Source organism: Ochlerotatus camptorhynchus, unplaced genomic scaffold, assembly GCF_037179485.1.
Source record: "Ochlerotatus camptorhynchus isolate MF236.1 unplaced genomic scaffold, CSIRO-AGI_Acam_v1.1 ptg000308l, whole genome shotgun sequence".
NCBI classification, from domain to species: domain Eukaryota; kingdom Metazoa; phylum Arthropoda; class Insecta; order Diptera; family Culicidae; genus Ochlerotatus; species Ochlerotatus camptorhynchus.
This window is the reverse complement of record NW_027040796.1, coordinates 631,073-655,863: the sequence shown is the minus strand read 5'-3', so window position 1 is coordinate 655,863 and position 24,791 is coordinate 631,073. Positions and strand designations below refer to the sequence as shown.

General features: G+C 38.9%; 2 protein-coding genes across 4 annotated transcripts in view; one reads left to right on the top strand and one right to left on the bottom strand.

Annotated features, from left to right (window-relative positions):
* The window catches only part of mbt (serine/threonine-protein kinase PAK mbt), a 47,263-nt gene extending 39,876 nt beyond the window's left edge, over positions 1-7,387 (top strand). Inside the window, exons 2-5 of the mRNA XM_065229143.1 lie at positions 1,469-2,162; positions 2,226-2,346; positions 5,279-5,550; positions 5,629-7,387. Coding sequence (XP_065085215.1) covers positions 1,469-2,162; positions 2,226-2,346; positions 5,279-5,550; positions 5,629-6,108 — 1,567 coding nt within the window. The 3' untranslated portion in view covers positions 6,109-7,387. The remainder of the gene's footprint in view (positions 1-1,468; positions 2,163-2,225; positions 2,347-5,278; positions 5,551-5,628) is intronic.
* A 9,143-nt stretch (positions 7,388-16,530) lies between these two features.
* LOC135707342 (uncharacterized) overlaps positions 16,531-24,791 on the bottom strand; it is a 29,471-nt gene continuing 21,210 nt past the window's right edge. For all 3 annotated transcript variants that reach the window (XM_065229158.1, XM_065229159.1, XM_065229157.1), the window contains exon 3: positions 16,531-20,288. In XM_065229158.1, coding sequence (XP_065085230.1) covers positions 19,472-20,288 — 817 coding nt within the window. In that variant the 3' untranslated portion in view covers positions 16,531-19,471. The remainder of the gene's footprint in view (positions 20,289-24,791) is intronic.

Below are 24,791 nucleotides of genomic sequence, written 5' to 3'. Positions count from 1 at the left end.
CCCCTTTTTTCCCCTTATTTAACGTCGGTCTCTGTTCCGCAATCGAGTGCCAATCACCGGCGAGCGTCGATCGCCAATTGCTAATTAATCACCGACGGCATACGAGTGCCAGGGAGGTGTCAAAGCGTTGGCTCAGGTGACACGTTTCCATACAAATGGAAACTTTGTGCCAGGGAGGTGACTTTCACGAATACCCGATCAAAGATTTTTCGCCTCTAAATATCCCAACGACCTCGGCTGGAATTGAGCGAAGACCCAGTGGGATGAGAAAGCTGTTACGCTTGCTATTCAACCACTACTGGAGCCGTCAGTTCCCATGACAATATCCCCACAAGTTGCATGTACATGGCCAGGACAGTTCTCGATCTTGGAAGATGTATCACTTTCATCTAAGAGTCAATAATTAATCCCAAACTGTTGACTTTGATCATTCGGGTTAACGTTCATTTAAAATTTCTATTTATTAGGGCGGATTGACAATAATGTAGGACTTGTACCACCTACGAATTTGAGTTACTTAATCTTAGGCAGCGATAGAGTTATTGTACGATGATTTCACTAGATTCGTATCATCGAACCAAACTAATCAACTATATTGAAACTTCCGTATGCGAGCCTATCTGAATTTCCCTAAAATATTGATGAGTATACAAATGACCATCGCACGACAAGCTTGCTTCAGCGATCACTTGACGTGACAGTAAAATAATTGACAAATTGAGTTCACGTAGTATTTACTTGTGCTGTGCTCCCCTTACCTTCCCCTATAGCGACAAATGTTTTTTTTTTACCGCTGCTCTCTAGTCAGGTCATGGTTGAATGATTCCAAAGTTAATACCAACCAGCGAAAAAAATAAACACAAAGCATAGAAAGTGATGGGTTGTGCTCTGTAGGAGGAGAAACAATTGAATTTTTTCAGCTTCCTACTGTCCCCCTGGCTTGGCTCTGTTCGACCTATGATGGGTTTCGAAGGGGTGCAGGAGGCTGAAATCAATTGACTGTGTTAGAGGGAAGAAAGGTGCCTCAAAAGGTGAACCTACAAGTGTTTCGCTCAAGAAGCTACCCCTTTCCCTCCCTTCTTCTATGTTCGTTGGTTGTCCATCTATATCTGCTTGCCGATTACGTGATGGTGTATTTTTTGCCCGGGGCTCGAAAATCAATGGGAACGGTTATTATAATTGAGCCGACCGACCGACCGACCGTTTCCTTCTTCAACTGTATTCAATGACACAAATGCGACAAAATATTTGTTCGGCTATTGTAGCTTGTAGCCGAAGGTGTGGGATTGGAAGAAAATGCCTTTTACGCTGAATGAATGCTTAATTACACTATCGTGAAAAAGGTATTTAGGTTGTGTTGTGAATTGGACGTGATTTGAATGGAAACCTGCTTGCCGATTGATTTTCGTTCGATTTGATATTAAAACTATTAAAATGGGATTATTAATGAGGAAATCTTTGTTTTCAGGTCACAAAAATCTTCTCCAACCGGTTATCCCCACCAGTCCTACCCGGGTCAATATCCGGGCACACTTCAAGGCCATCAACAGCAGCATGGAAGCGGTCCGCCACCGTTGCACAGTAAACCCAACTTTAACAGTTCACCACTGGGTCAAGGTCCATCTTCTGCCCCGCCCTCTCATACCAATCATGTGCACCATCAAGGCATGCACGGACCAACGGCGACCGGTCAGCCGGGTATGGCAGCACCACAGCTTGATCTTGGGCCCAGCAATCCCGTTCCTCATCATCACCACCATCATCCAAATCACATGGGTGGACCTGCTGCCGCGTCTACCCTTCAACACCAGCAGCAGCAACAGCAGAATCATCCACCTCACCACCACCATCAGCAGCAACAGGCTATGCCGCCCGGTAGCAACGGTCCCATGAATGGTCCCGGTCAGTTCCCAGGTCACCATCAACCCACCATACACCACAAGATGCCATCGCCCGCTTCGATTGCAGGATCGACTGCGGAGCCGAATGTAAATAGTATGAACAACAACCATCCCAGTACAAAGGCCAACTCGCGAGCTTCCAGCTCCAGCGGTGGAAACATCTCGGTGGCGCATAGTACGACCTCGTCTGTGCAAACGGGAAGCGCCAGCCAAGGTGGTTCCGGGTCGACAAAAACCGAGCAGCGGTTAACCCACGAGCAGGTATGATACAGAACTGGAAACTGTTAGATAAGATTGTTTAATTAATAACTATTTCAATTACAGTTCCGAGCAGCATTACAGATGGTCGTTTCAGCTGGTGATCCGCGAGAGAATCTCGAAAACTTTACCAAAATCGGTGAAGGATCCACGGGAACAGTTTGCATTGCGACGGACAAATCGACAGGTAAGTTTTGAGAATTATCGTATTCTACTCAGAATCACCCAGGAATTCTCCTTGATGTTCTTTTCGCAACTCCCATGGAACAATTCTAAGAATTACCTAGGAATTCAATTCAGAACTCTCGCCAGAAATTCCTTGGAATTCATCTCAGAATGCCTTAGGACATTATATCTGAATTATCTTGGAATGCTGTTCAGAACTACCGTAAGATGTTCATCTGAATTTTGTAGCATTTCTCTTAAATTAACTCTTAAATGCTTTTTAAATACTCCTAAAAAATCCATAAGTATTCTGCTCAAAATTCTATGATTTTTTTTAAATTGCTGGAGCCCTGAACATTCTTCCAAGTTGCAGAGCAAAACAGGACCAAAATAATGTTTTTTTTCAATCTGGGATCTTGTAAATTTTCCAATATTACACATTTTGAGTATTTTTTCCAATCCCATATTTTAAAATAAATTAAATTACTTTTTTCTTCTCCGATCAAAGCGCAAAGCTTCAGAATTAAATTTTCTTAATCTAAATTTTAAAGATTTCTGTTAGTACATTCTAATGTTCAAACATTTCCTTACTTCGAGATCTCCAACAATTTTCTCTAGATCGTATTTGTATCTAGTTAAAGATTCCTTAAACAACTTCTTAATTCAATCTCTCACTCTTTGTAAATCGGTCCAATGACCCATTCAGCACAGGCCGTTCGGCCTACTGACGCTAAAAATATTGTTTATCCAAAAGTAAATGATATTATCGAGATACTAAGAAAAATCCATTTGCAGCACTTTGCCAAGCCTGAGAACTTCCTGATCAACTGGATCATGGCATATTTTTATGGCCACTAGGCCGAACGATATTGAGAAATTGTTCAAGAAATCTTTAACTTCCCCAGTAACACATTTGGTTTTGGTTTTCATAAGGTTTCAAGCTACGTAAACACTTCTGGGATTTTCAATACCCTCCTGATCTTACATCCAATATATTAATGATCTTTGTATGAACTGTTCACGCTATTAATATTTCTGAGACCCCTTACTTCCCATGTAAGAAAACGTAAGCGTAATTTCAAACACCCCCTCCACCATTAAGTGCTTACGTAATTATTGAAAGGCTCCTAGAATAGACTTGAAGACCATAATAAAACCGAAATTGTTGCTTGGGATGATACTCGATAGTGATATATTTTTTTACACGCTGAACTGACAGATTCATAATTAATTAATAATTAATTAAATGACTAGCTGACCCATCATTGTGGGACGACTGTAAAACAATAGATCAAAACATCGTTAAGATCAATGGTTTAGTTTTCAATATATCAAGCGAGCCATTTTATAGAATTATACTTTCAGTTTTGATAAATATTTCCTATAAAACTGTAATTTAAGACAATTTACCCAGAAATATCATCGCAAATTTTCAATTGGTCACGTATTAAACCGGGATTGTTTGAGTTGTAAATCCAAAAAGCCGAGAAGAAAACGGGAATTTAAAAATTACCATTCACTGGGCACCCTGAATTCGGGCATGGTATAGTTTGATCGTTTCGTCAGTTGGTGTGGATTTGTTCATATAGAAATCATCTCCATTTTATTCGATCCATGGCTGCATGTCGCCAGCCACGATGTCTGCGGTGGATCCGCAGATCACCCAACGACAAACGGACATGAATAACCATAGCAAAAACAATAAAATTTCTGACCAAAGAACACTAATGGCATCTAGCTCCGGGTTCGCAAGAAATATTTAGCTAAGCCATGAACCCGTATGAAAAAGTTATGAATTGGTTCGTGCTTGATCTATTCTGGACAAATTATTTTTATCTAGATCAAAAAATCCTATGGTTTTGACATTTCGGATCACTGCACATTTAAATTGACCGTTTACGATTTTTGGGCATAAGTCAGAAATAAGTGTAATGTCGGTTTGTCAATGGATCACTTTCCAACTAGTCAATCCACCTAGCCTGCTGTGTGTCGCTTCGTATTGTTCCAGTTGGGTCTTTTTCGACAACAATTTTCACTGGGCTGTCGTGCGACATGGTAGTCGCCCGATCGGTGAATCCAAGAAGATCCTGAAAATCCAAAGTGATTTTAAACGGCAAACACGAAAGCCATCACCTTGCCATAATCCTCTTCGAGATGCGTTGGGTCTCGATAGTGTCCCCGATACTAATATTATCTACTAACTCTACTAGTATCAAGAAATATCGAAAAAAGGATAATAGATTTTGGCTCCGCAAAGCTGCCACATTGAGCCTTAAAAAGTAAATGAACAGTTAAACAAAAATAGCCTTCGCTAGGTATTTTTCACTGAATTTTTAAAGGAATTTCAAGCACCTGACATGAAATACCTTTTCTAACGGTTCATCCCTTAACGTTCGTTGAAGTCACCAAAGACTTTTGATTGCCAAAATCGCTTAAATCTGGCGCCAGATTTGAAGGACGTTTCGCTGAAAGTAATTTTGCCGAATGGGTCATTTCACCGACGAGCATGCCATTTTCTACGGTTTTGAACTTTTCTGAAAGCTCAGTAAATTTGGGAATCAGTCTCGAAAAAAGATTAAGAAGATTCGATTTTTTCAAGCTGGAAAGCTATTCAAATGTAATGCTACCTTCTTTTGAACATGAGCAGTTCTTTCGAGTTGCACTGATTTCGGAAATGTTTAAATAATTAATGTTTTACATTTGTAGAAATGTTTCCTTGTTTTAAACATGACCAGTTCTTTCAAGTTGTGCCGATTTCAGAAATTTTTAAATAATCAATATTTTTGATTTATAGGAATGCTTCCTTCTTTTAAACATGAGCCGTTCTTTCGAGTTGTAAAATTCGGCAAAATGACCCTTTCGGCGAAATGCACTTCGGCGAAACGTCCTTCGGCGAGATGATACAGCTCCAATTCAATCATCTAACATTTTAACTCCTCATCTTTACATTGCAGGTCGTCAGGTCGCCGTCAAAAAGATGGATCTGCGAAAGCAGCAACGGCGGGAGTTGCTGTTCAACGAAGTCGTCATCATGAGGGACTATCATCATCCTAACATTGTGGAAACCTACAGCAGCTTCCTGGTGAACGATGAGCTTTGGGTCGTGATGGAGTATCTGGAGGGAGGTGCCCTGACCGACATTGTTACCCATTCGCGCATGGACGAGGAGCAGATTGCCACCGTGTGTAAGCAATGCCTGAAGGCACTGTCATATCTACACTCGCAGGTATGTTTCGTGGTGATGGGTTTTGTAAGCGTGTGGTTTGTGTTTTCATGTTTTGTCTATATGTGTCTCTTCCAAAAGGGTGTGATTCATCGGGACATCAAGTCCGACTCGATTCTACTAGCGTCCGATGGTAGGGTTAAGCTGTCCGATTTTGGCTTCTGTGCGCAAGTGTCGCAAGAGCTGCCGAAGCGTAAGTCACTGGTCGGCACTCCGTACTGGATGTCACCTGAGGTAATCTCTCGGCTTCCATACGGGCCCGAGGTGGACATTTGGTCCCTTGGTATAATGGTTATTGAGATGATCGACGGTGAACCGCCGTTCTTCAACGAACCCCCGCTACAGGCCATGCGAAGGATCCGGGACATGCCACCGCCAAAGTTGAAGAATTCTCATAAGGTGTCGAGCCGGTTACAGAACTTCCTCGATCGTATGTTGGTCAGGGATCCGGTACAGCGAGCAACCGCTGCCGAGCTACTAGCTCATCCCTTTCTTAGACAGGCCGGACCACCGTCCCTGTTAGTTCCGTTAATGCGCGGAGCTCGACACAGTAATTGTTAAGTTTTCTACCGAGTACTCGGAACGTATTCTGGAATAATGTTTTAGCACGGCTCGAACCTTAAGGATTATCGAAACGAAAGTGACCTTCGGATTGTGTATATAGTTACGACATTAGTGAAACGAGAATAAATCATTCATGTTCTCTGCTTCTGATCAAGCGACTTATTGTCGCTGACGTTGTGCAGCGCTATCACTGCGCTTTATCGAGCACGTTTTACTTCGAACCAGGAACCAAGTAACGGTTTGTATTTTAAACATATTTTAACGTAATTAGTTTGTTGAAAGCTAAGCTATTTTGCCTTATATAATTCGTTATAAGAATATTTTACACACATAGCTAGTGTAGGAGAGATATGTAGCTAAGACAATTGAACGCCCTTGATTCTCTGGACAGCATTTTCTAGTAATAATAGCACACAATTCGTTCCACTCACACATAGAACCTAGCTTTAGAAAGCAAAATCTCCTTCAACACACGAATCAACAGTATCGAAAACAGCGGATAATACGTTACTTAAAGGAAACGAACCGTAAACGAAACATTCCAGCAGTATTTTCTAGCAAATACGCAGCCAACGAATCCTCTTTCAATCTCCAAATCGAACAGAAAAGATAGTGTCAATGGGCAATCACTGCATTTGCCATTTACGATTGTTTTAATTTTACTACTACGAATGTTAATTGTTTTTAAAACGCCAGGAATAGTATTTTAGTTCAACTAAATGCGTTCGGTTTACACGAAATTTTACACGCTACCTAGTTTTAGCTATTGTTTTCGTGCAGTCTGATTGTACGGAAACCCAGAAACGATTCCCACTCAAGTATTTATTTTTTTCTTCTCAACGAAAAACAAAAACAATCTTCCACAATCCACTCAAAGAAAGTTTTGCAACAACTTTCCCTCCGAGAGTACTCTCAAGCGGTAACGATAAGGACTGAGACACGAGAACATAGGAATTACATATATTTAATGTAGGCATGAGTATCGTTTGCGATCACAGGAAACGAATGGCAGCGAATGGAATTTATTTTAAATGGTGAGATATGTTTACAATTTATACAGTTACAGTTTATTATTGGTATTATATGACTAAATGAGCATAAAGTACGTTCTACTTATACAATACAACTTATATACATGGAATGTTGCTGTAAAAATGAACTCTAATCATATTGCTAGCTTATTAAGAAAAACCTACTACTTAGGGAAATAGTACGTTAAAAGCATGTTATGAATGTATAAATCTCGAGAGATTTTAAATAAACGTAGTAGTAAAAAGCATGCTTCTCCTGAACTTTTCTTTGATGACATTTCATACGTACTTTACGATAATCCAATGGTCTAGGGATTTTACATACAATTGTTCACCAATGGAAACTAAAAAATGGTTCCTGATGAATGTGGGAGTCTATAGTGGAATACTAGTATACTGAAAAAAAATTTCGACTTTTAGTACAATACACTGTAGAAGTTTACACATTGACGAGGCTTGGTAGCTCAGTGGTTACCGTTTCTGCTTACTGAGCAGAAGGTCGGCAATTCAATCACAGACCAGTCTCCTTCCTTGCAATTTCTCCCTTTGCCTTATTATATCCCCACTAGATTTAAATGAAAACGAATTCTGCTTTAATCACAACCGATTGCATCACTTACCACAGTTTGAATCCTGATCTCCACCTCACTAACACAACTATCCTCCCCGTGAAAGCCGTGGGGATGCAGAGGTGTATTCGGTCTCTAGTAACAAAACGGCCGTCGAACTAATCATCCTTCCCTCCCCAAAAGACCGTGAGGACGACGTGGCCGGCGCTCTGTAATTGATCTGTGCGTGCGTGTACATTTGAAGATGAAAAGCTAATCCCATGCACCATCTACGTGGTTATCTGTACAAGTGCATTAGTTCTGATCAATCACGGAGGAGCCACTACGAAATGCGCAGTCTTAGCTAAAAAAAAAATACACTACTGAGGCAAATAGACCTAAGAATTTCATAAGGGGCTCGACTTATGAACAACATATGTATATGTACATGTATATGAATTTCATAAGCGTGACTTATGAATGATTTTCGGGTAACATGAGGTAGCTCTTTTACACATACGCCTTTAACCATTTCATTTTCCTAAGCGTTGAAAGACGAGTGGTAAACACACGGCCCCCTAACCTAAGCGTCCATTTTCTGGTTTGCTCCGATTTATTATTTTTTTGTCAACATTATTTTTCATAAGGTAAATCAATGAAATTCACACTCTTATTGCTAAAATTCATAAGTGTTTCTTATGGAGTTTTACGTTCTTTTGCCTGCGTGTAGAAGTCTGCACATTGTAGACGAAATACGCGTATAAGCGGCGTCTCTCACCCCAACAGGCCTGGGTTCAATAACATCTCTGATCCGTTGGTCCCCGGTTCATGAGTTGATGTGTCGATAGGTAGGGTCCAGGTGTGGGAGCTGCATCCCTGGCGTCGGTAGCATTGGTGCTCAGCACGGAAAACAAATCAAGGAAAAAAGAAATACGCATATCTATCAAGTATAAACAATTAAGGTAGTGGAATTTAGTGGAAATTACTAATTCTTCTCTCTTTCAGTATACAGAAATGGTTTTTTAAAGCAAGCAAAAAAAATGTTCTGGGCACTTCCAGCCCAGCGTTCGTTTTTGTTTTTAATGGTTCTTCCTAAGCAATTTTAAAGAGTTTCTGAGATCGGAGAACTGTCTTTAATTAAAATTCCAGAGAACAGATGATTGGGGTAAATAGCTACTTCGGCCTAAGTGCCTACTTTTGTCTCATGCTTTAGTTAAAAAGCTACAACTTTGGCTTTGACGCTTTTTACGAAATTTTGTCTGCTCTCAACTTAGTCTTCTTTAAAGTAGTTCTACAGTTATTTTTTTGACTCTTCATTTGTTTCAAATTCAAATTAAATCACATTCCATTTTAACCTAAGTGCTCCACCTACTACAGTAACTTACCAGCCTTAATTGTTATGATATATATCTTGAGTTTTTACATAGTTCCTGTCTTGGCAATTCAGTATTTTAAATAGGTTTTCTATACCTGCTTGTCAGTATAACAATTGACATCTTAAAACTAAAAACTAAAACTAAATCTTATCTAAATATAAAGGTAATTAATTGTTGCAAATGAGGATTGCAACGAGTGTTGCCTGAAATTATCATTCAAGTTGTTGGACATTTTTTTCTAAAGTCTCAACATTCTATGTACCTCGGTAGTATTGTACCAGGGAGGCAACTTCAAAATCATCTTCAGAACTTTGTTCTGAATCTTTTGAAGTGCTTTTTTCCTGGTAGTGCAACAACTAGACCATATTGGCACAACGTAAAGCATGGCCGGTATAAAAACTTGTTTAAATATTATAAGTTTATTCGTCAGGCAAAGTTTGGATTTCCTGTTTATAAGAAGATACAAACATTTTATATATTTGTTACATTTGGCTTGAATGCCTTCAATGTGATCTTTAAAAGTAAATTTTTCAGGGTGTCTACTACCTTAAAAAAAAACTTGGAAAACCGGGAATTTGCAGGGATTTTAATTTTTTTCTGGAAAAACCTGGAATATTCAAGGAATTTAGGTTCCACTCTGGGAATTTTCCAATTTTCACTTAATTCGTAATTCAAAAGAAGTTTTTCGTTCAGTTTCTCGAAACGTTTCTTAAGGGCACTAAACTGGACAAGCATCTGACAGCTACGACAACGTGTGCGAGGCAACTTGCGGGCTTAAACCGGTGTGCTTAAGGGAAACATTCTCTGGTGTCGAAATGAACTCGTTTCTTACCTACATGAAGTCATCTGCTCCGTCGCCGTGAATCCTGTCAGCAGCCCTATCTGTTAACAGTGGAAGTGAGGAAAGTTCGTTGTTGCAACTGTCTTCTAAATCAGCTACGAGCACAAATCAATCGTCATCCGGTCAACCTCTCAACCAGTTTATTACTAAAAAAGAAGTGACCGAAGCAGAAATACTATGGTGCATCGAAACCGTCATGAGCCATAAGTCGTTACGGGCACCAGAAAAGGATGTGCTAGACTTAAAAAGAATGTTCGGAGATAGCAACATTGCTAGTAGGATGCAGTTAAAGAAGGACAAAATTGCTTACGTAATTATGTATGACATTGCTCCGTACTTCAAAGCTGAACTCATTGAAAACGTGAATTAGTGTGATTTTTTCTGGCTGGGTTCGATGAATCATTGAACAAAGTTACAAAAAAACAACAAATGGATATCAATATCCGATATTGGAATAACACCACCAATGAGATTGAAACTAGATGTTTCATGTCACGGTTTTTGTCCAGATCCCGAGCAACTGATTTGTTGGATTCTTTTCGAGAAGTTATAAATACGCTGAATACGGATAAGATGATTCAAGTATCTATGGATTGCCCCAAGGCGTTTCTCCGGGAGCTCAACTTGGAGTTAAAGAAGGGAGATACAAAATTTCTTGATTTGGGCTCTTGTGGGATTCATATTATGCATGGAGCTTTCAAAGATGGGATTCGAGCAACCGAACGGCCAGTTGTCTCATACTTGCATGCTTTGCATAACTTATTCAAAGATGTTCCAGCTCGACGAGCGTTTTATGTGCAATATTCGGGGAGTGATGTGTTTCCACTGAAATTCTGCGGTCATAGATGGCTCGAAAATGCAGAAGTGGCGAAGAGAGCAATAGAGAACATTTGCAGTATTCGAAAATTTGTGAACGGAGTGAAGACAGATAAAGCTGAGCCGAAGTGTAAATCATACAGTGATGTTGTAAAATTCGTGAACGACAGATCCATTGCTACAGCAATAGAACCACTTTTGCGAGAGTTACAAACGGATAATCCGACGGTGCCCTTCTACAGTGCATTAAACGGTCTGATTATGAATCTTTGCGAAAAAATTTAAAACCGGTGAAAATGCTTGGCATAACTCTTGAATCAGTTAAAGATTCTGAAAACCATCTACCGTCAAGAAATGTTATTATAGGTTTTGATACTAAAAAGGCACTGAAAGACTTGAAAGTAAAGGAATTGACGGTTTTGACGTTTCGTAACGAATGCAAAACCTGTTTGATAACTATTGTTTGTAAATTACTAACCATATCGCCGATCACGTATCCTTTGAGAAAGGCTGCTAGTTCCTTAGATCCGAGTACCATCGTGAGTGATATCTGTGTAGCAAAGCGTCGTCTGGACAAACTTCTTATCATATTGATCGACTGTGGAAGGATTAGTGGACCTACAGGTGACTCAGCAGCTAGATAATACCGTTCCATTACGACACGATCACAAGTTACAGAATCCTGTATATCATACGATCGCCGCCAAACTCGTTTTGGATCATTTCTGGAGAGATATGCTTGCCGAAAACTACGAAGACTTGCTCGTGGTCGTAAAAATCGTATGCTGCTTGTCACATGGGAATGCCAATGTGGAGAGGGGTTTTTCAATAAACAGTAAATGTTTGTTTGAAAATCTGATGGAGGAATCCCTGGTAGTCCGACGGCAAGTGTACGATGCAGTGACGCAGAAAGGCGGTATGGCTAATCTTGATATATCAAAATCTCTATTGCTTCGGGCGCGCAATGCTCACTCTTTGTATATGGAGGATCAAAATCGTCGTAAAAAGGAAACAGCCGAAGAAGAGAGACTGGCAACCGTCAGAAAGAAGCATGCCGCTAAAGCTCAGGAGTTAGAACAAAAGAGGCGAAAAATACGCAAAACGAAGCGAATGTGCTGGCGGAAAAAATTAATTCGTTAAAAAAATGAATAATTTTGCTTTTTATTTGTTACCACTTTCTCTAAATTGATCAAATCAATAACAATAAAAACACATGTATCTCATAGAAACTTTTGTTGATTGGGGAACTAATAAGAGATTTTAGAGTTATGAAACCATGATTTCTTCTATCTTGATCTTCCAAACAGAGTTGGACTCAAACATATTATCAAAATGATATTTTGTTTTTGAAAGCATATCAAATTTTGATATATCGTTTTATCGAAATAGTATAGATGGGGTTTCCAAAACACAGGTTTCTTACTTGTATTTATATTCTTGAATTAAAAAAATACTACACAATTACCAAAAAAGAATGCAATATTGATCGACGTAATGCATGCTACTGTATCAATAACTAATGTGATTGCAAAAACCAAATACAATATTACACCCATGGATATAATTTATTTTCGCAAATTTTGTGTAGAATAAATGCACCAATAGTGGAAGTACTTAAGCGCAATGTGTTCCTATGGTGGCTTATAGAGTCTCCCTAAGTCACTATAGAAGTACATTGCACTAACGTACCTCCACTATTGGTGCATTTACTAAACATAAATTGTACAAATTAATATAAAACAACCTAAGTGCATCTGTTATGCTGTAATATTCAATAACTTTTTTGCTGTGCCGTCTTATAAGTACCAATTGAGTTTGAACATTCGAAAATAACATAAATCAATAAGTACATAAAACGGGTTCCAGATGGATAATTAAAAAAAATAATAATGTGTAAAATTTTTATGCACCTGGAATTTTTTTCATCCGACCTGGAAAACACAGGGAATTTGATTCCTTGGATTGAGTAGACACCCTGTTTTTGGTCAAGTGCTAATCCAAGATATTTCACTTCACTTCAGGGAATTGGAACTCCGTTCATAGTGACTATGTGACTACTACTAGGTTTCAAAAAGAAAGCTCTAGGCTTATGTGGAAATATTATAAGTTGAGTTTTGGAAGCGTTGGGAGAAATCTTCCATTTTTGTAAATAAGAAGAAAAAATATCTAAACTTTTCTGCAGTCTGCTGCAAATAACACGAAGACTTCTTCCTTTAGCGGAAATGCCTGTGTCATCGGCGAACAAAGATTTGTGGCAACCCTGAGGCAAATCAGGGAGGTCCGAAGTGAAAATGTTATACAATATAGGACAAAGGATGCTACCCTGAGGAACTTCAGCTCTAACAGGTAGTCATTTAGATTTTGAATTTTGTTAATTTACCTGTAGAGTTAGCTAGTTAGTTTTCTTTATTAAGGGCTGGTTCGCCTCCAGCAACCTGCAGAGTTCTGTCGGTTAAATAATTTTGAACTAATTTCATAATATAGAGTGGAACATTAAACTTTTTCAATTTAGCAATCAAACACTGTCGAATGCTTTTTCTATGTCTAGAAGAGCAACTCCAGCTGCTCGCCGTCAGATTTGTTTGAATGAATTAAATTGGTAACTCGTAAGAGTTGATGAGTAGTTGAATGCCAATGGCAAAATCCAAACTGTTCATCTGCAAAAATTGAGTTCGTATTGATGTGAAGCATCATTCTATTTATAATTATCTTTTCAAAAAGTTTACTTATTGAAGAAAGCAAACTTATTGGACGGTAGATAGAACAGTTGAAGATCGTCGTCTATTATAATTGAATCGAATTTAACCTCTCATTTTGGTACTGAGGCAGCTCTTGCTTCAACTATAGAAGTAGTTAGAGATTCAAGAGCATAATTAATTTCATCTTTGGTTTGCAAATATATGTTTGGATCAAATTATTATTATTATTTATCTTTATTAGGGAGGCTTTCAGCCTTGGGCTGGTTCGCCTCCAACTGTTTGGATCAAAGCTATATTCCATAAATGATCGATATTGCTCCCAATCAGCTCTATGGTAATTGAAAGTAGAGCTGTTGGGATTAGAAATTATTCCTTGGGATATTTCAAAAGTTACTGGAGGGTGATCAGAACCAAAGTCAGCATGTGGTTACAAAAGTTGACATGAATCAGTTAAGACCAATTCAATAGTTGAGGGATTTCTTGCTGCAGAAAAGCATGTTGGACTGTTTGGATATTGAATAGGGCAACAATCGTCAAACAGAATATTACCATTGGAATTACTTTGAGCATTATTCCATGCATTAAAATCATCAATAATGAAGAATTTAGACCTATGACGGGTAAGATTCTGCAGGTCACCCTTGATAAAATTCTTTTGCCGGCCTACGCATTGGAACGGCAAATAGGCAACTCTAAACGTAAGTTGTCTAAATTTTGTTTCGACAGAAACTCCCAAAGTTTCAAAAACTTTGCTTTCAAATGAAGAAAGAATTTGATGTTTGATATGTCTATGGACAATGATGGCAACGCCACCGCCGTCCATCAAGACGCTCATTTCGATAAATGAATTAATTTCCCAAGTAACCAAAAGGTCTGATAAAAGGCTATTTGAGGCTTAAGCAGCTTGGTTGATGGTGGTCTACAGAATTCTTATCAGCCTCATTTTTAAGTCGTTATAAGAACTTGAAATCAGTGTGCACCGGCTGTCGACAAAAGCAGGCCACTCTCGATGTGTACCACGCGATCGTCTGCTTTCTCGGCAGCAACCATTGTGTGGTCCTACTCATTGTTCTTCATCAGCAGTTCTTTCGGTCGATGCGTCGTCGACTTTGGAAAGCAACCGTTTCGTGATGAGTGTGTGAGTGCTGACTACGTTTTGCGTCCATTGCCGCAATGGAAGCGCTATGACCCTCATTGGCGTAACTGCCATACAATGAAACCACTGGAAGCGGCTCCAGTTCTGATGGAGGAGGCTTTTTGGATAGCGGAAGATAAAGTGTTTATTGTGTTGTACCTTTTGACTATAGCTTTAAGAAGTTCCGGTAACATAATTGAAGAGCATTCTAAGCAGGTTCCGACGGAACTTGAACGGAAATGTTAGAAAATAAGTTAAAAAAGCTTTTTGTTCTCTAAACCAATAAATATGATGTGACAGAGTGATGGTTTTCGTATTATTTCATTATATTTATGTTGCAATTCATAATTAAATCAAAATTCATTACATCATGAATGACCCTGATAAGGGTAATCTAAGAACTTTGCTATAAAGCTGGGTTTAGACAGGGCAAGTCAATTGATCAAGTCATTTGAATTCAACTGACTTGAACGCGAATTGAATGTGTAAACTAGACAGGGTCTAGTATAAGAGAGGAGCGGACTGGCTGGTCTTCAGCCAAACGAACTGTCAAAGCCAGAGCCAATCGAGCAGCACCTATCTTGATTGCATTGGCAGTGTTGCTAGAAATCACCTAGGCATGGGTTGCAAAGGCAGTTTGTTTTGAATCCGCTCCTCTCTTATACTAGACCCTCTCTAGTGTAAACCATGCCATTCAACTGACTTGATCAAATCACTTGAATTGAAAAAAGTTTGACCAGGCTAAACTTTTCAAGCCAATTGAATTCAACTGAGTTGATCGTTTGACTTGCCTAGGCTAAACACAGCTTAAAGGAAAAACAGGTAAAAATGCCATATCCAGAGAAGGACTAACATGAAAAACGGATCTGTGCTTTATGAGAGTTTGCAAACGTGTTAGGCAAATCAGAGGTTATATAATGGATAACACCATTCATCATTCAGGTAAAATGGCGTTTTCTGCCACTCGAACTTTGGCGTGGATTAGTGTTTTGATTTTTTCTTTTCTTCTAGAACCTGATTTATGGTTGTACGAGGTCAGTCAAAGTGGACCAAGGAGTCCGAACCAACTGTTGAAATGAGTGGACTAAATGAACTGATGAACACTATGAAGATGCCACTGTTAGAATATGTACCTATACAGAGCATATGAAATAAACAACTGATTGAAGTTTATACTCGACACCGAGATGTACTAGTGTTTTCATTTACCGCTAAAAGAAAGGTGCTCCTCAGTAAAATGCTAAGCTAGAAAAATCAGGAATGTATTGCATCATTTTCATAAATTCTGCTATAAAGGGTCGTTTTAAAACTGCTCGACAATATGCATCGCAAATACTACCTAGTAAGTAAGAATGAGTTAGGAATTCCAAATAGACAATAGCTTTATTTGGTTTGATCGAGAAATAATATTTTAAATATGGCTAGGCGATGACAAGGTTTTGCTTTTCTATTTAATTCCGCAACAAAGTTACTGGCAAATAGGATTGCTTAACGTTAATTTTCCAGCAACCTAAATGAATACTGCACCACAAAGCCTTGATGCCTTTGATGCGTAGTCGTGACCGATGCGGTCAATTTAACCAAATGTACTTCAGAAAATACCACAGAAAACGGTTAGAATGACTCATATATTGAATCTGCAAATGCTATGGTCAACTTCCACCGATAACAGTCTGCATCAGATTCGGATAAAAAAGACCTACAAAGGATTGGCACGAAGAAGTATGATGGTCATGGGATTGACGGTGTTTTTGTTTCTAAGAGATATTTTTACGATTCTATCAATCACCCTATTAATGTTGGCCGAATTTCACACATCAATCTTATATCTGTGATCCTTATTTCACGCATCAACAGAAGGACAAGTGACGTGCTAGGAAAGGGAAACCATACCAATGCCATTGCCAGTACCAGCAGTTTCACAATAAATACTTCTAAAAATACACCCATTTATTTCATCATTAGTTTTATTAGACCTTTTTCTGTCATTGTTCACCATCGTATTTAATAGGATATTATTTATAGATTTTATTTTTGCTTCAGGATATTTCACATTCTGCATTTTTCCGCTCAAAAAACTGCTTGTTTGCTACACACTACTCTGGAGTTACATCACGTCAGCAGACAGACTCCCATCTCGGTTATCATTATAATGCGGACCGCTGTTCATCGACGCATCCAATCGAAAATAATCTGTCCCGCATCGTCGCTTCGTTGTCGTCGTCGTCGTCCTGTGTCACTGCATTTCAGTTGATGTTTGTGCTTTTCCACCGTCGTGACCTATTTTCCAATGCTTCTCTTTCTCCCGACCAAGGACGTCGTCACTATCGTCATATCGTCGCTTATCATTATTAATGCGCCGCATTTGTTGTTACGTATAATGTGGGAAGCTTTTCCTTTCAACAAGATAAAGCGGACGAACCGCAGACTACATGGATTAGGCTGGTTCTAAGCATGGAGGATTTAAATAAATTGTTCCTTGTAAAATTGGGACATCGTATCACATAATGCAAGGCTTCTAAGCAAAGGAATTTAAAGTTAGGAATGCACAATTTCGGAAAACATCTTGTCAGAATCAGTCTAGCTCATATCGTTGCACACGCCGTTGGCATAAATTGTCAACTCTTTCTCACAATAAGCAGCACATGCATTGCATATGTATGGTTCGTGCCCCGGAATGAGTTTGACAAATCATACCATCAGCGACAGCCGGGTTAGTGGGTGGCGTAGGTGGAATCCTCGTGGTGATGGGACTCTCTCCACTGTTGCCTAACCTCAGTCATCTAAGGATGTTGGCAGAATGGTGACATTCAATCATAATAACTGGTTTTCTTATTTACTCGCATATTAAATTCAGACGCGTCGTGTCTGCCTCTGGTGTTGTAACTCAACACGTCCTTTCTTTTAACGACAATCGGAGAGTTAAGATAGTGATAGTGATAAAAATACTAATATCCTGCTTGCATCCTTCATTGAACTTTTTTTTTTGTTTGCTTGTTAATTCTCCATCTTTATGGTAAGCCATAAAATTATCCTAAAAACATATATTTCAATTAGTTCTTGTCTTTTATCGTTTAAATTTAGCTGCTCGCATTGTCTATTCCGTTATCTTGTATAGCTTTGGTTAAGATTTTACTGGCTTTAGTCTATAGGATTTTAGTTTTGAAACAGTCACTAGTTAAGTAGAATTTAAAGGGTTCTTTGCAGCTGTGGTTGTTAGATTCGGTAACTTGCCTAAACTTGGAGAGTTTAGTGTTTGTACGTTTATGTTTTATAACAGTGATATCAAACATATCAAACTGGATGGAAGTTCGCCGAAAGGAGTTTCAGATAAATCAGTAACGAATCTAATTAATTTACAAATAAAATTCTTTTAACTCTGAATTACTCTGCCCTTAGGAGCCTGTCTGTTACATGCTGCAAAACGCAGACAATTGTTTTTTTCCGATGTCAGATAAATCAATCGATATTTTTTAATTTTTTTTTAGGTCAATCTTATTTGAAGAATAAATTAATTTTAAATGCATATTACTAATGTTGTTAAGCAAAACAAAAATTAAAAAATTGTCAAAATATAAATTTAATGGAACTGATATGCATCCATTGACATGTACCCGGATAGGAAAGCAGGCCATGTAGCATAACAACTGTTGATTTGATTTGGTTTGATTTGATTTTCTTTGTTAAAAAAAACAAACTGTTTCGTATACGTACATTGGACATAATAGTACTATGAGGATTGGAATTGGTTATGTAACTTCAGATTGTATACTATATTTACAATTCTGGAAGTGCCTAGAACCCCTGAACTTCTCAGGGAATTTTCCAACGTGAAAGTATCAGGAAGTTTGTGTTTCCACGAAGTTGTGAAATGTACTTCTTGAATATCATCAGTGACAAAGTTTTCTCTTATTATGGAGACTTGTAACAGTTATGTGGCGTTATGGCGCTAGTCCACATGAAGTTAATCTCACCTACCTACGTTTAAAAATCTGGAAAAACTTGTTTTCAACATGAGTTAGGCCGTATAGCGAATTAGGGGAGCACATAACTGGCATGTTCTATATGAAGTTTTGGAATTTTCATGGTAGGCCTAATCTCTGGATATATAATCGAAGTACACTTGAAGTTTCTCAGACCAAATCATGAAATTTCCTAGATCGGTCCCATAATTTCGCGTCTCAGTTCTCAATCTAAGAACCTCGTTTTTACATCATACAGCCTTTGCTATGCGCTTATTACGAAATTCATAACGAGTATTAAGATTTCCTCACGCAAAATGCGAACAAGAAACACTATGCCAAATGTCCATATCCGAAAGATCATTAAGATTATTGACTATGTACCGAATGTATGAACTGATCCGGTTTTAGTATGGTTTCTTCCCATACTGCTACTTCGCATAGCAACTCTTCTACAGCCCCGCAACATATCACAGAAAATTATAATACAAATACGTACGAATACTGCTAATTCAGTGTTATTCGCCTGGAATAGCCGGCAAATATTTTCCATGCTCCAAAGTTCCAGACTATTCAAACATTTTGAGTATTAGAGCTAACCTACAAAATAAGTATAAACTATCCAGCTGAATCAAATTTAAGCCGCGATAGGTCGAAAACTTTACAATTTTCTTCATTCATTGGTTTCTCTTTTTGGTTGTTGACTGTTTGGTTGCTTCAATCTTATTACAACTGTTTCATTATAACCTACGTATATGCGTTCTTCAAATACTTTTCTTTGTTTATTTTTGGTTTCACAATTTTATGTAAGTCACGGATAACAATAAAGAAGTTGAACATCGAGAATTTTCCGTTAAACGCCCAGTTCGTCCCTGTGTGTCTGTGTACAAAAAAACACTCACTCGCAATTCGATTCATACACTAGCTTGGAATCATCCCCTGTCTAGCCCAATCAATTGTCAATCTCTATCGGCGCGTCGTCGATTGTGTGAAGCCAGTTGAAGATGAGCATGTGGCGCTCGTACTTGGACAGCGGTTTGCCCCGTTCGCTTTCGATGTCCAAAAACGTTAGGTTCTTCTTGGCGTTTGACTTACTGGAGGATTTCTTCGACTGCATCGATGTCACCATTGGGGTAGCAGACGGACTAGCCGAACCCGTGGCCAATGGACTAGAGTCCAAATTTACAGATTTTCCACCGACCGGTGATGCGGAAGCGTGCGTCGTAGGCACCACCAGTTCTGTTGGACCCGGATTACTGAAGTTGTTCGCAGCAAAGGCGGCCGCTTCCAAGCGGTCCAGATTGAACTCACTTTGGGAAAGTCTTTCGATTGCACGATAAGTATTGTACAGCCGCCGTTGGATGTAGTTTTGGCGTATTTTCTTGTTTACCGAGCTGATCAGATCGGACACGGTAAAACTTGGCGTTGGAGTGGAATTGCAGATCGTGGGGACCTGATTGGAGGATTGTCCACCGTGGGGCGAAGGCAGTTGTGATGTGGAAGCAAGTTCCCCTACCGCTACCCAGGTCGAGTACGAACGGGACGTGTGGTCTAGACGAGGGTGTTCGAACAGGTAACCGGCTTTTTGGAACGGAGTCAACGCTAGCTCTGAAGTCGATAGCCGTCCTCCAAGATTGTTCTGATCGGACGGCAGCTGGTAGATGTCGGTTGTGCTGAAGCTCTTGTGAATGCCGAGGGCAGCCGAAAGGGTGGCACAGTTGCGTATAAGATCATTGCTTTCACTCCACTTTTCCGTGAGCGTTGACGATCTGTGGAGGAAATTAAAAAAAATGTAAAGAGATTAATCCACCTATTTCTCATAGGTGTATTTCTTAGGACGGGAAATACCTAATTTTAACATTTGACGAATTTATCCGAATCTAGTATAATTCAAAAGAGGCTTCTACAGCACTAATATAGGGTAGAATGAATGTAGATTAGTCTATTTGAAAAGTAACGCGAGAATTATTTTTAATCGGTTATATCATAGTTGAAGATGCTAATTTCAAATAACAGACTGTAGTGGTAATTTTTATACGATAGATGGAGTAGATGAAAGCATAGAGTTGATAGTTCCGTTAGAGTACGGCAGTGTGAAGATTGTATATAGATATTAGAAAAGCAAGCTAGGACAACTTTTAAGGAAGGTACAAATCGGTTTTTTCATCTCTCTTTACCAAACTCCCCCTTTGGAGAGGGATGGTGAGGGGTGCCAGTGGTGGCGGAGGGGGACAACGGAACTATCAACTCTATGCTTTCATCTACTCCATCTTTTTTTTTTTTGTTTATTAATTTATTTGATAAGGCTCAACCGAATTAACTTTACAGAGCCGAGGATTCTTGTTCACTATACAATAAATCTTAAAACTATAGTCAAAAGGTACAACACAATAAACACTTTATCTTCCGCTATCCTAAAAGCCTCCTCCATCAGAACTGGAGCCGCTTCCAGTGGTTTCATTGTATGGCAAATTGTTGTACGCCAACGAGGGTCAGAGCGCGTCCATTGCAGCAATGGACGCAAAACGTGGTCAGCACTCACACACTCATCACGAAACGGTTGCTTTCCAAAGTCGACGACGCATCGACCGAAAGAACTGCTGATGAAGAACAATGAGGAGGACCACACAATGGTTGCTGCCGAGAAAACAGACGATCGCGTAGCACACATCGAGAGTGGCCTGCTTTTGTCGACAGCCGAGTGAACACTCCTCTACTCCATCTATCGTATAAAAATTACCACTACAGTCTGTTATTTGAAATTAGCATCTTCAACTATGTAAATCGTTGACTTCACGTAGAAGTAATACTAAAAACATATAGTCAAAGGTTATATCATGCCAAGTAAGTCATTAACTTCTCCAGAGGATCATCACCCATCGTTTTAAACATGTGCTGCACTCTCATTGGTATAAAAATGACAGCGCAGCGAACATGAATTTTAACATGGAAATTCAGTTGCCATCCTAAACATGTCACTGCAAGCAAGTAACATCAGGACTACTCCTGATGAAAGGGACATTTGTTTCCACTGCTTTCATTATTACTAAATCTAATTACCATTTTCCAAAAACCGTCATTCAAATAGTTAATAGGGGAAATGGATGTAAAAATGGTCTAAATGCTCCTAATTTGGGCCCATACATAAATTCAGCAATCGACTAAATTTTCAATAACGACCAAAAATATCCTTTAGTACCGTCCCAATGACACGTTCATCTAGATAAAATTGATAAATAGCAGATTTTTAGTGATGGGCCCAATCTTAGATCCATAGGCCAACATCAGAGCCATTTCCCCTACTTTTGCAAGTTATGAGCGGGGGTAAGCCAAAATTTTGGAAATCCGTACAACCATTTTTTGTAGATCGTGTATCGATAAAGTGTCCCAAATTTGTATCTTGGTAGTCCTATTTAAATAACACCTACTCTCGTAAAGATTTGATTTGTTCATTAAAATATCATCGTAGCCAGCTCAATAGAAGGACACTTAAGCAATTTATGGAAGAAAATCAACTAAATAATGAGTTACCATTAATTTTAAGTTCGTTGTTGGAAGCACTTGCCTTAAGCGTCCGAAATATGAATCAGAATGGTATTGAGCTCCTTCTTGAAAAAGTTGATTATGAATACTTCATATAACCAAAATCAGTTTTTTTTAGAATAAAACTTGATCGATATGAATATCCACAAAATTTTATTGAAATCTTCGATTAGCTGGAGATCTTTTGAATAGTTCCTGATCAACATGACATTTTGGGAGAAAATCTGTGGGACGACATTTTATTTTTGAACAGTTGGAGAAGTTCAGAATAATATTAGATCAACCTGTAAATTCAAACATTACTGATTTTTGGCTCCGCAAAGTGTCACACAGGACTGAGCCTAGTAAATAAACGGCAACACTACGAATCAATTGAATGTTTCAAACCCTATTCTACCTAGGATCAAAGGTTTACCAAAGATTCACAAACCAGGAAACGAAATGAGGGAGATTATCTCGGCTGAAGGATCCCCCACTCATAAGCTTGCCAAATGGCTAATAAAGGAATTTCAAAATATGCCTAAACCCTTTTCCACTCGCTCAGTTAACAGCACATAGGAATTCGCAAGTCAGCTTCAGGCATCAGGAGAGATTCGGGAAGATGAAGTCATGGTTTCATTTGATGTCACAGCTCTTTTTCCGAGTGTACCAGTAAAGGAAGCCATCAGCCTTTTAGAGGACTGGCTTCTGAAGCAACGGGAGGATTTTACTTGGAAAAGCAAAGTTCGGTCATATCTCAAGCTTACTCGTCTTTGTATGGAGGAACATTATTTAATTTTCAGAGGAAATTTGTATAAACAAACTAAAGGCGCTCCTATGGGCAATCCGCTTTCTCCATTTTTATGTGAATTGTTCATGGCTAACCTAGAAAATACTCTGGAGGATAGGAATTTGTTGCCCAAATGTTGGTATAGGGACGTGGATGACATCTTTAGCATTGTCAAAAGGGAAGATTTATCAAAAACTTTGGGGGCCATAAGCAACGTTCACAAGGACATCAAATTTACTCACGAAGAAGAGAGAGACGGCAAACTCCCCTTCTTAGATCTTCTCATCATCAGGGAAACGTCTTCGTTTAATTTCGAAATCTTTAGGAAACCACCAAACACAAAGAGAGTAATACCAAGCACTTCAAACCATTCCCATCAACACAAAATGGCCGCTTTTCACCACATGGTTCACAGGATGCAAACTCTTCCTCTTAGCGATACAGGCAAATCGAAGGAAATAGCTCACATTTTTGAAATCGCTGGACTTAATGGGTATCAAGAAAAAACAATTCAAGCAGTAATCGATAAAAGAACAAGGGATCATTTTAGGCGTATTTCGACAACTCTTACACCAGTAACTGAGGGTTTAAAACGGGTAGCGATGAATTTCGACAAACACATTACCAAACCATTGATTTCAAAGTTTAGAAGTTTTGGCCTAGATTTAGTATTCAGCAGTAGGACAAATCAGCTGAAGTCACTGTTAGGATCAACTAAAGATTCAATAAATGTCTTAGGGAAAGCTGGAGTCTACAAAATCTCTTGTCCAGATTGCAATAAAATCTACATTGGTCAGACGAAAAGGACTTTGGAAACAAGGTTTAAGGAACACATCGCAGAGGTAAAAAAGGCTAATAAAGAGATGGACTTCATTATGAATTTAAATCCAAGGTTGTAGAACATATCGTTACAAAGGGCACAATTTGACTAAGGATAACATTAATATCCTGCGGACTGTATCTTCGACTTAGGAACTAGACGTAACTGAAAGTTTAGAAATATTTAAACATAATCCATCAACATTGCTTAAAGGGTGATACGGTCAAAATTTGGTCAAGGGAAAACGCGTGTAAATCGGTGAAATCGTTTATTTAAAAAATCAAATTAAATTTCTTTTTCAAGTTCAATTAGTATAAAGTTCAGGAAAAATATTCAGTTAGGCTTCCGCTTTTCCAAATCCGAATTGCCGGGCCTTACGCTTGACCCCTGCCATCAGATTTTGTACAGCCACCTTGTCCACCTTCTTCGCCGCAGAAAGCCAGTTTGCCTTGAACTGCTGCTCGCCCTTAGCAATTTTTTGGTCTTCTTTAGGTTCCGCTTGACAATAGCCCAGTATTTCGCTGCTCTTCTTGCTTGGACGGCATTTTGACAACTGAAGAGTGAATTCCAAAATCAAAATAGGAGCAACATTCTACACACACACACCTTCAAAATGAGGGGTGTTCAGGTTTTTTAAATGCAAAATTGAAAGAAATACGTCAAGTTGATATTGACCAAATTTTGACCGTATCACCCTTTAATAGAGATCAAGGAAACGGATACTCGAGACTCTTTAGCATGCTACCTAAAACAACACATCGTAGACTACCTGAGACTGAATTTAGGTATATGGTTAGGTAAATTTTGACATGGCAGTGGATACCTGCTGATTTTTAGTACCTATTCATTAGTTAGTTGACTCGTAGATAAAAGATGGATTCTTCAGTGGTGTTGAGTATTTGGCACTGATGAAGTCTGCAAGTAGTAGACGAAATACGCGTATCTGTCAAAAGATAAGCAATTATAACGGAATTTAAAGCAAATAAACCAACCCGCTCAAAGCTCTTCATAAAGGGATTCCGTTAAGAGGTTCGACAAATTTAAAGGATTAAACGAACTAGTTAAAAAAACAGAAGCCTTGACAAATGTCCAGAGTAGTTAATTTAAATCTTCGATCAACTGGAAATCTTTTAAATTCTT